A 12,867-nucleotide genomic window follows, 5' to 3' on the forward strand; every position below is an offset into this window, starting at 1 on the left:
GCAACTATGACAAATCTTATATCGTTTCGAAGCCCCGGATGTTAGCTTTCCAACCCAACTGGAACCGCATCATTTGGACCTCTGTAGCTCAAGTTATGGTCAATTAAGTGCGAAGAGGTCGGCTTGACAGCTTTCCGGTTCTTTCGTTTCTTCATGAGTTCTCCAACTTTACATGCTTTTTCTTCATTCCCTTGATCCAATCTTTGCCTCCTAATTCTGAAATCACTTAACAAATATATCAAGGCATCTAATGGAATCAAGGTAAATTATATTTATCTATTTTAAGACCTAAAAAGCATGTTTTCACTCTTAAGCACAATTAAAGGAGAATATACAAAACCATGCTATTTCATTGAATAAATGTGGGTGAAAGGTGATAAAATCCCCTAAAATCAATACAAGATAAACCCTACAAATGGGGTTTGTCACCTATAGGTCGGTAGGGGTTCTACGCTATAATGAATAGAAATATTGATAAGGAGAATATAAGTGATTGATGATTAGCTTGCGCAAATATCTGTGGATATAGTTATAGATATTATAAGAGAAAGGCTAATTGATATGTGTTGTTTTAGAAATAGTTGCTACTGTTTGAAGTATTTGAATAGATTTGATTTCCCGATTTTTGGTAGGAATTGATATTTTGGTAAGTGCATTTAGATTGTTATTTGAAAGATTTAGAATAGTTTTTGTTGATGGGATCCTAGGTTTGGACTTTTGATATTGTCAATAGTCATTAGTGGTAGTAGCTAATTCAATTTGAATTATTTGCGGTTAGCGTGGTAACTGATCTATATGTCAGTCTGGATTTGAATAATTGACTAAGGTATGACTGTTGTGAGTTTTATTTGGGTTTGATTATTCGACCTTTAAACTCGATTAAAGGGGGAATAGATTGTGGCGAATAGTTTACTGTCTGCTACCTTTGAAAGATGAAGTATAGTTCGGATTGACATTTAATAAACTAAATCATATGAGTGGTTTGAATAATTGTTTCAGAATGACTAATTCATCGTGAACTGGGTGACTTAGAAATCGAGTTGAGATATTAACAAATAAAATAATTATAATCACAATTTAAAATAAAGATTTAAAATATGTCATTAATGAAAAATCTTTATGTTAGAGAAAGAGTTCATCATCGAGTCCTGGCTTATAATTTAGACACAGTGTAGTTTCAGAGATATTTCATTCCAAGTATCGGATAGTTCTTTACTGATTACCATGCTTCTGAGTTGACTTTAAATTCTTTTTATGTTGACCTCAGCATTTTATGATATAGTGATAAAGCAATTTCAATTTGAAAAAGAAGTTGAATTTATATTTTAAGTTCATTGGTTAAAGCTGAAACTAAACTTTGTCACTTCGAGAAACAAATAATTGGAGTGAATGAAGGAAAAACACAAATAGAAAAGTATGAACATTGAGCAATTGAAATGCAATTGAAAAACAAAATAGTACTTATTAGCAATAACAACATAAAAATAGCTAGACAAAATTTGTAATACATAAAAACAATTGAGAAAAATAAGAAGAAATATATTTTTTAATGTCAATAAGAATAAATAATTTTCCCTTTATGTAGGAGATTTAAAATGATTTGTAGTGAGTTGTATGGTTTTATTCGTTATGATGCCGACTTAAATCAAGTTTGAATCCTCAATTTATAATGCAACATTTATGGTTATACCTCGGCCTAAATTGATGGGAGAGGAGGCAAAGTTTACTCCTTAGCCATGACCGAGATCCTAAAAAAAAAAAGAGGAATAACTAGTGAAAAAAATGTGGGATTAAATAAATTTGGTCCTATGGTGGACCCCAAATATTCCTGCATAATAAGTCTGGGGAAAGGTATAGCTCATCCTATTCAACCCCTGAAGTGGAAGAGATATATATCGGCCTTAAGAGGAACGCCAATGGGCACCTAGTTCAAGTTAATAAGAGTAGAAGATGAGTCTAAAATAATTTAGAATGAACAACGTACCTTTTACGTGCTTAGAATTTTGTATTCATAGAGTTGTTATGTTATAGATGGTTATGCAATAATCCTAGTATTTTGGTAATTAGTTATGCATGTGTTCAAATAGTTCTATTATAATCAAGATTCTCTCTAACTAAAATAGATCTTATATTATTTATTTTATTCGAATTTTCGATTTATAGGTATTTGGATAGCTGACTTCAAGGTATAGCTCGTTTTCCTGATGCTCGGACTCGCTTTTCCTTGGACAAGAAGGATGATACATTGGTTTCCTCCAAGAACGGTGGCGGTGGGCACATGCAAAGGCACTCCAACGCTCAAGTTAGTAAAAATAGAAGATAAATATGAGTTATTTAGAATGAATAACGTACCTCTTTCATGTCAGGAGTGGATGTATTTATAGAATTGTTGTGCTACAGGCAGTTACTTAGTGGGTCTAATATTGTGGAGCTGTTATTTAGTGATGTTTGACTTTTTAAGATAAGCAAGTTTTCAATTAAACAGGTTGAGCTTCTGACCTATAAATTGGAATTGTGATTATAGCAGCCCTCAAGCTCAACTTGTTAGATTGAAAAGAGAGAAAAATAAAAAAATTTGGTAGTGAAAAGTTATATTGAAAGATTGTGAACCATCGAACAGATGAAATAGATAAACAAATAAATAAAGATGAATAAAAAATATTAGAAAGTGAGATAGTTATGGTTATTCAAAGAGTAGTAGCCCCCAAACTTAATCAGTTAGTCGATATTTTATTCAAAAACAATTGAATGGTAAGAGTTGTTCGATCAATATAATTGTGTGGGAATACTTTTCTGCTTGAGAACAATTTTTCATGGATGGCATATAGTATTTGATTGACGTGAACTGAAAAGTTCAAAAATATGTATTCCTTGACCGAATCGATTGTATGATCCGAGGATGTAATGATCAATTGTCATGAGAATTTTTTCAACCCACAGCAACTTATTGATGAGTTTCTTGCCTAAAGCAATTAATTATTGAATATTCAGTGAATAATAAAGATTTGTAACATAAATAAAATAGATTGAACGTAAACATGCATAAATTATTGTAAAATAAAAAAATAAAAGGGATGAGCCAATCACCCATGTATCAAGTAACGATCATTGCTAATTGAGTTTGTTTTTTTATTGGTAAAAAGTTATTTTTTTAGGATTACACCAAAGATCATTCTTAAGTCCATACCTTTTCACATTAGTCTTGGAAGTACTGACAGAGCACATCCAAGAGCCTGTGCTATGGTGCATGCTTTTTGCCGATGATATCGTTCTTATGGGAGAGTCAAGGGAAGACCTAAATAAGAAGTTGGACTTATGGAGAGAAGCTCTAGAAGTGTATGGTCTGCGCAAAGCCGTAGCAAGACAGAATATATGGAATGTGAGTTCAGTCTGAAAAGGAAAAACCCTAATATAGAGGTGAAGATTGGAGAAAACATCCTATGAAAAGTTAAAAGTTTTAAGTATCTGGGTGCATCATATAGGATAATAGAGAGATTGAATAGGATGTAAATCATAGGATCCAAGCAGGTCGGTCAAAATGGTGGAGTGCATCTGGTTTTATATGCGACAAAAAAGTGCCTTTAAAACTTAAAGGTAAATTCTATTGCACCGCTATAAGACCGGCTATGCTTTATGGTACGGAGTGTTGGGCGGCCAAAGGGGAGCACGAACATAAGCTGAGTGTGGTAGATATGAAGATGTTGAGATGGATGAGTGGTCATACGCGATTGGATAAACTAAGGAACGAAGATATAAGGGAGAGAGTTGGAGTAGCACCCATTGTGAAAAAGATGGATGAATCGCGTCTCAAGTGGTTTGGACATATGAGAAGAAGACCGATAGAACACCCAGTCAGGAGGGTGGATGAGATGAAAGATGGACAAGGGACGAAAGGCAGAGGAAGACCTAAGAAGACCATCCATGAGGTAGTCAAATGAGATCTACATGTAAACGATCTCTCCGAAGACATGATACATGACAGAGCACAATAGCATCGTTTGATTCATGTAGTCGACCCCACCTAGTGGGACAAAACTTTGTTGTTGTTGTTGTTGTTGTTGTTGATGGATTGATTGATTGATTTTGATACATGAAATGATAAAATACATACATAATGCGAAGAATTCGAATATATAAAGTAGTAGAGTAAATTAGATCATACATATACATGATTTTACCGAAATAGAATTGTCAATCTTGATTTATAGGTTTATAAGTTATAACTCTCTTAGTTGCTGGAGGAGGAGATGAAATTTGCTCATGAGCTATGATCGAGGTCTACAAAAAAAAGAAATAACAAATGACAAAAAAAAATGTGGGACAACATTACAGTCAATCCTTTATTTTTGTAGATTTGAATTAGATAAGTCCCAATTCCTGACACTATGAATGATAATGACAATTTTATCTACTAAAAATGTGGTTAAATTTAATGACAAAGTAATATAACAGTAGTAGTAAAGTTTTGTTGAATTAATTGTTTGGTTATATTATAAAGCAATAGGAAAGAATTTCGTGTATAAAATGGAGCAATAATTTCTAAAAACATATAATAAATAGTTTGATATCATCTAATTGGATGAGATCTTGTTAAAATTCTATAAACTTTTAATAGATAACAAAATACATAAAAAATAGTAAATAAATAAGGGTGCAATAGTATATAGCAACCAAAATTTTTAATTTTAGGCATTTGAATTATAAGATCAAGTGATTAATCGTTGAAGACATATCAAATATGTCCTGTTCCAATCATCAATATATTAAAGAGATATTTTGTTAAATAGTTCAAAGAAATAAATTAAAAAATTTATAGAAAGATGAAAGAGTAACTCCTTTCGCATATAATATTTTTTTTTTGTATAATTCATCAATAGGAATAAAAAATAGTTATGTATTATGCTACTTTGCAAAAAATCAATGAGAAATAGTCATTATCATTGTAAGTTGCTGAAATTTTTTATTGTCGACAACATAAAAAAAAAGAAATTCAGCATAATAATAAATATTATGATTAGAGCAAAGCAATGTAAAATAAGGAATAAAGTGAATACTCATTCGGAAGTGAATCCTCTCCAGTGAGAAAAAAATTAGATGGTGTCTAGTGTTCAATCTTATCATTCATTGTTTTCTCTCTTATTTAATTTTGGTCTCACTTATAAAATTAAAGGTGAGAGATCACACTTTATTCTTTAAAGTGTTCAAAAAAATAAAAAAGATCCATTTTCCACAAGTAATACGTGAATTTAAAATGAATATAAAAAAGATTCACTATCACTAAAAGGATAGAATAAATGATAATTTCGTAAAAATTTATTTAAAAATATTGTTAAATTTAGTTAAAAAACTCGAATATAATTCTAATTTTATGAACTTCGGTGGAGCAGAAATTAGTTTATTCATCCCCTTTTTTGTTTCTCTCATTTTTGCTCATGTTGGTTCTATCAGTCAGAAGATCGGCCATTTTCTTTGCCTCCACTTAAAGAGTGATGTTCATTACCAATTTATTATGAGTTGGTGGGGGAACAACATCATCATCCATGGACCTGCAAAAATAATAAAAAAGGTTGTTGTGGGGTTATTTAATTTATACCCTACGGTGGGCGCCAAATGTTCTTGGTGGATAGCGACTCTACGATATAGTTCGGATTCGCTTTTCCTTGAATAAGAAGGATGATACATCAACGGTGGACACCTACAAAGACACTATTGTAGAATTATTACTTAGTGAATTTAATATTGTGGAGCTGTTATTTAATAATGTTTAACTTTTTAAGATAAGTCTGTTAGGAAAATAAGATACATACTCCACATACTCTTAAGGTAGCACATATTTATTTAGTTTTAACTAGATTTCAATTTATAATTTTATTTGAGTTAAATTATAGTCAACGAACGAATCAATAGATATAATTGAGTCGGATTATAATTAATGAATCATGTCCTAAATAAACTTTTTGTTCTTTTCTTCTCTTATATAATTCTCGTAACTATCGTATTTTTATTCTTACGAATGAATTGGTTATTTCTGTATTCACCATAATTAATCGTATGAGAATATATGTATGTTGATTTCGTGCTTTCACTTTTCACCAAAATGTGAACAAAAAGTCTCTAATGGATGTGCTGTCATCATCCATCTACAAGATCAAGTCACATGGCATTTATTATTCTAAAGTAATATCTTATATCATCCATTACATATTCTGGGGATAATTTTAACAATTTGCATACATACAACCCTAACAAACCTTTTGTTTTGTTAGGGGTTAGGAGTTAGGACCCCAAAATAGTGTGAAACCAAAATCAGGTCAAAGAATGGATTCTCCAATTTGTGGCTGTTTTAGCACTCCTGATGATTAACTCCTTGTGGTTTTCTTGTTTATGCATTATTGAAGTAAAACGATATAAATTAAAGGAAATAATATTTGCATTAGTTTTTTATATTATTAAATATATATTTTATTTTTTATATAAACAATAAATATTTTATTTTTCCTTTAATTTCTAGACAGAGATTTTTTTGTGCTTATAGAAGTTTTGTCTAATTTATCTAAAAATAAAAATAAAATAAGATGAAATTTACTCTTTTTTTTTAATTTCAGGAATAAAATTTAGGCATCGTAAAAAAGACTTTCTAAAAATTAACAAACTTATGTTTGATTTAGAAGGGTTGCTCCAATTTAGGTCATCCTCCAAAAGAATTGAATGCAATATTTTTTTTCTATTTTCACTTATACTTCTATCAAATGTTAAGCTATTAACCTTTTTAGTGTAAAAAGGAAAAAAATTGACTAGTATTAATTTAAATATAAGACAAAAATAAGAAAAAAAATGTTATGTTTATGATAAAGCCAAGGAATAACGCAAGATAGTTATATCAAAAGCATGAAATAAGATGGCATTGGATATAAGTGAATTGAAAAAGTTTTAGGGTAAACATTTTTATTAAAATTTAGCTAACATTTAATTATTAAAAAAAAGAGTGTATAATTTTATACTATTAAATGTAGAAGTTATTTAAATAAAGATACCTAAAATGTCTTATTTTAAAGATGTTTTTTAATAATTAAAATTTAATATATATAATCAATTAAATTGTATCATTTCTGTTATAATTAGATCAGATAAATTAATTTGGCCAATAAAATTAATGAACTAGATCTTAAACTAGTCTAAATTAATATTTTTTTTATAAAAAATAACTATAATATTCTTATTATAAAAAATGACTAAAATATTATTATTATTATTATTATTATTATTATTATTATTATTATTATTATTATTATTATTATATATTAATTTTGATTAAATATAATTTTAAATCATTAAAAAATAATGATAACTAATTAGTAATTACAAATTACAAAATATAGTATCCTACCACTACTGAGACAAGAGTTAGAGAGTATATTCTCTAGATATATAACGTGAAGAGGTTGGGTTTGAAGAACATTGAAGATGGTAGAAGATGTCACATGAAGCGGAACCCACCAGGGTCAAACCTAAGATTTTCATTGTCCAGTGAAAACTATATGTACGTAGGCCGTTTTAGATCACCCTACCCTACGCATTAATACCACTTTGTCTTTTCCCAACTAACCTCTCAACACCTCAACCTGATCATCGCCAATGTCTTCATCAACATTAAAGGATATCATATCCAATTATATGTTTTATGGACGCTAGCACTCCTGATGAGAGAATGAAACTTTTTTCCAAATTGAAAGTAGTGGAGTTTCCATTCCATTCCATGAACGAATTAAAGAAGAGGTAATATTTTATAGTAATAACATTTGGTTTACAGATTGTATGTGAAAGAGTGCTTAAAGCTTAGTGACATGAGACTTTTTGGTGGTTGTTTATTATAAGTGAAAAACGGGTATTGGGGTAATCTATCGTTTGACTTTTTGGCAGACCACAAATCTCAGCAAACTTTTGTGGGAACAACTGTGAGTAGGCAGTGCCAACTTGTCGTTTTTTTTACTTTGATGGAACACCAGAGCACTCACTGATCACTGTTGTTCCATTTTATTACTACTACTTGCTGCGTGCTCCGTTGTTTCTTCTCTTCTCTTCTCCACTTTCTACTTTCCACTTCCTTCCCACCCAAAATATCTTCTTCTTTCTCCCTGGAGATACCACCATCATGATGAACCCATGCTTCTGCTCCTTCTTCTTCTCCTACTACTACTTCTTCTCATTGACTCCTTCCCTTGCCCTTGCACCACTCACCGCCATCTCCGCAACTCAATCTCTCTCCGGTGACCAGACCCTTCTCTCCAAAGGTGGAATCTTCGAACTAGGTTTCTTCAAGCCAGGTAACTCCTCTAACTACTACATAGGCATGTGGTACAAGAAGCTCTCTCTACAAACAATTGTTTGGGTTGCCAATAGAGACCACCCTGTATCTGATAAGAGCACTGCCAACTTCACTATTTCAAAGGGTAACTTAGTACTCTTTGATGAGTCTCAAACTCAAGTTTGGTCAACCAACATAACTACCTCTCCTGCTTCACCTTCTGCACTAGTAGTATCTATTCTTCTCGATAATGGGAACCTCATACTTAGTAATAAGCCTAATGCATCATCATCAGAAGAAGCCATTTGGCAGAGTTTTGATCACCCAACAGATACATGGCTTCCCGGAGGGAAAATCAAACTTGATAACAAAACAAAGAAGCCTCAGTATCTAACTTCATGGAAGAACAATGAAGATCCTGCAACTGGTCTCTTCTCTTTGGAATTGGACCCTAAAGGGAGCACTTCATACCTTATTCTTTGGAACAAGACTGAACAGTATTGGACGAGTGGCCCTTGGAATGGTCATATCTTCAGCTTGGTCCCTGAGATGAGGTTGAATTACATCTACAATTTCAGCTTCATTTCGAACGAAAACGAGAGCTATTTCACCTATACAGTCTATAATTCTTCCATTATATCGCGCTTCGTGATGGATGTTTCGGGCCAGATCAAGCAACTGTCATGGCTGGATAGCATTCAGCAATGGAATTTGTTTTGGTCTCAGCCGAGAACGCAGTGTCAAGTTTATGCTTTCTGTGGTGCCTTCGGGAGCTGCACCGAGAACTCAATGCCATACTGCAATTGCTTGCAAGGTTTTGAGCCAAAATCAAAGTCTGATTGGGATCTTCAGGATCAATCAGGAGGGTGTGTCAGGAAAACAAATTTGCAATGTGAGAGTTCAAAATCATCTAATGGTGAAAAGGACAGGTTTCTACCAATCCTAAACATGGCATCACCGAAACATTCAGAAGAAGTAGGGGCAGGAACTAAAGAGGAATGTGAATCAACATGCTTGAACAATTGTTCCTGCACTGCTTATGCATATGGAAGTAGCCAATGTTCAATTTGGAATGGAGATCTCTTGAATCTGCAGCAGCTATCTTCAGATGATAGCAGTGGACAAATCTTGTACCTCAAGCTTGCAGCTTCTGAGTTTCATGATGCTAAGAGCAACAAGGTGCCACTTATTGGTGGCATTGTGGGAGGTGTTGTTGCCATAGGGATTCTCCTCGGCCTTGTTCTGTTCTTGGTGATTCGGCGAAGGAAGAGAATGGTTGGGAAGGGAAAGCTAGTGGAGGGTTCACTGGTGGCATTTGGGTACAGAGACCTACAAAACGCAACCAAGAATTTCTCAGAGAAATTGGGAGGAGGGGGTTTCGGTTCTGTGTTCAAAGGCTATTTGGGTGATTCAAGTGTTGTGGCAGTGAAGAAGCTTGAGAGCATTAGCCAAGGAGAGAAGCAGTTTAGAACAGAAGTTAGTACTATTGGGACAGTTCAACATGTTAATCTTGTTCGGTTAAGAGGTTTCTGCTCCGAAGGCTCCAAAAAGTTATTGGTTTATGATTACATGCCAAATGGCTCCTTAGAATTCCATCTCTTTCAGAACAAGAACTCCAAGATCATGGACTGGAAAATGAGGTACCAAATCGCGCTTGGCACCGCCAGGGGATTGACTTATCTTCATGATAGTTGTAGAGACTGCATCATACACTGTGACGTCAAGCCTGAGAACATCCTTCTAGATGCTCAATTTTGTCCCAAAGTCGCAGATTTCGGCCTTGCAAAGCTTGTTGGAAGAGAATTCAGCAGGGTCCTTACAACAATGAGAGGAACAAGAGGCTACCTTGCCCCTGAATGGATCTCTGGGGTGGCTATAACCCCCAAAGCAGATGTCTACAGCTACGGAATGATGCTTTTCGAGTTTGTATCCGGCAAGAGGAACTCTGAGCCTTGTGATGATGGCAAAGTGAAGTTCTTCCCTACATGGGCTGCTACTCTTGTAACTGAAGGCAGCAATGTCCTTAGCCTCTTGGACCCTAGGTTGGAGGCGAATGCGGATGTTGAAGAGGTCACTAGAATAATCAAAGTAGCTTCTTGGTGTGTCCAAGATGATGAATCTCATAGGCCAACCATGGCTCAGGTTGTTCAGATACTTGAAGGGATCTTGGATGTCGCTTCGCCTCCCATTCCAAGAACCCTTCAAGTGTTTCTGGACAACCAGGAGGACATAGTTTTCTTCACCGATTCCAACTCTTCCAACCAGAGCTCACAGGTGAAGAGCACCACCACTGTCTCAACAACATCATCTCAACCCAAAAGTAACATCTCTTCAGCAAGCTCCAAGTCCTTAGGAGGAAATTAATTAGTGGAAAATTAATTGTAATAATGTAATGTTTGTGTCTTAGTAATATAATGTTCTCTATCCATGATTAATAGCAGCTTGTATATTTCATTCAATAGACATAGCCCTTTACATTACAAGTTGCATTAGCTGATACTACTTGAAAATATGTTTCAGTTCAACAATAATTGAAGATGACTTTGTAGAAGTTCATGCATATACTCTTACATGGAATCCATCGAAGAAAATGGACGATGTTTGGGCATGGTTCCCTGAAGAACACGCATGCATTCGAAAGAGAAGTATATTGGATAAGGTCAATTTAACGTGTTGAGTTGTCACAAGTCACAATATACACCATCTTCTTTAATTAATAAGCCTACAACAAAAGATGACGCCAAACTGCAAAAGGAAAAATCTGATATTTCATTTGGTAATCACCAAAAAAATGTATGCATCACTTTTGATGTCACTGATGCCTGCACTATATATGGATAGACAATTTCAGTTTTGTTTTTCTTTTGTTATTACCAAAAGCAACATAGTACAACAGGGTAAGAACTTTTTCTTTTCTTTTCAAAAAAGAAAAATTAGAAGCACTATTTCTTTGGAAGTTTCTTTTCGCCCACAAACCTTCTATTTCAGATCTTTGGCGTGTTGCTGCAATGCATTGCGTCACAGTATGGATTATATATGCTGGTAAATAAATATCAAACAAGCAGCAACTTTCAATATGAATGTAAAATTCAAAATAATACGGCATATAGTTGATTCTTTCTCTAACGAGGATACGTTAGGCCTAGCCCAATTTAGTAAAATAGAGTTGGTAATTAGTTGAGCATATTATTCGACTAAAAAGACTAGACACATGACCTAAAAATTTAGAATGTATTTTACAAAGATACAAGTCATAAGTATTTTTGTAAGTGTTTATTAAGTTTAGAGACACGCCCTGATTTTAGTGAGTTGATCTTAGTAAATTCATTTTTTTATATAAACAAAAAGTGAAATGATGAAACTGGTATTATTATTTTTTTTTTATGAGTAATGCCAGAGAATCAACATTATAATAACTAATTTTAGCTAGTATTATACCATATTATCAAATAAACCTAATATAAATTTTACTAAAAATGAGTTTTTGTTAAATTTGGATTTTAGATAATTTTTAAAAGAATTTTAAATTTTTTTTCGTATTTTAAATTTTGACTTTAATATTGGGTGTATATATTGGTTCTTAAAACTTTCTTTCTTTTTTTATTTGATTAATGATTAATTATAGCATTAATATATGATTTGGATGAGTTTGTATTACCTTAGTTTTATCATATTTTCTCCTCTCCTTTTGATTTGAACATAGTATGTATCAAAGCCAACTTTAGGGACGGGACCAACATTTTTATGAAAACTTGTTATGTATTATATATATATATATATATATAGAGTTTACGTTCAAGAGAGGGAAGAGACAGTGTCCAAAAAAAAACAGAAGGGGAAAAATGTTCAATCATGTATAACATCAAATACATCAAGATCAACATCAACAGTATCACAGATTTCAGGTCCTAGAATGGCAAAGTTCCTTCTTTGCAATACACTTACCCACACGTAAGGAAAACCAACATCTTCATGTGCAAGGAACTATGCAAGAGTACGAATTCAACCATGCATAAAGGACAAAGAAAATGCTCTATTATTAGGCATGAAAAAATAGAAACATTATTAATGTATTCATATTACTTCATTCTATCATCTTCAACGTTTGAAAGAAGTGGATGGTTTCATGATATGATATTAATTAGAACTTTATGTTTGAGAAGACCTATATAAAAATCAAACAAACTCAAAAGATACTCTTATTTGAGAAAGTATATTGAGATATAACTATTTATTTATGTTACTTTTTTACACAACTTAAATTTTTAGGAGAAGTAACATTATGACAAATAATTTTTTAAAATATTAATACGATACAACATAAATAAGAATTACAGTTCCAATAATCTTCTCATTAGTTGTTATTTGTTATTTATTTTTATATCTGTTATGTCAAAACTAGAGATTGAATCTTCTTATTATGCACTACCCGTGAATATTGCGTTGAACTTGTGAGAAAAAGGGATGTATTAGTGTTAAATTTTGTGACTGTTTATATATCTCCCGTGATCGTATAGTTTGCCGTGCTGCATTGAAAGGGAATTGACTCAAACCGTTTTAAC

At 32.8% G+C, this 12,867-nt stretch overlaps 1 protein-coding gene across 1 annotated transcript; it reads left to right on the forward strand.

Moving 5' to 3' along the window:
- Positions 1–7,753: 7,753 nt before the first annotated feature.
- LOC107462071 (G-type lectin S-receptor-like serine/threonine-protein kinase At2g19130) lies at positions 7,754–10,740 on the forward strand. Its single transcript, XM_016080638.3, has one exon. It carries the CDS (start codon positions 8,153–8,155, stop codon positions 10,667–10,669), a length of 2,517 nt encoding a protein of 838 aa, XP_015936124.1. The 5' UTR covers positions 7,754–8,152; the 3' UTR covers positions 10,670–10,740.
- The last annotated feature ends 2,127 nt before the right edge of the window (positions 10,741–12,867 follow it).

Source organism: Arachis duranensis, chromosome 8 (genome assembly GCF_000817695.3).
Source record: "Arachis duranensis cultivar V14167 chromosome 8, aradu.V14167.gnm2.J7QH, whole genome shotgun sequence".
NCBI classification, from domain to species: Eukaryota; Viridiplantae; Streptophyta; class Magnoliopsida; order Fabales; family Fabaceae; genus Arachis; species Arachis duranensis.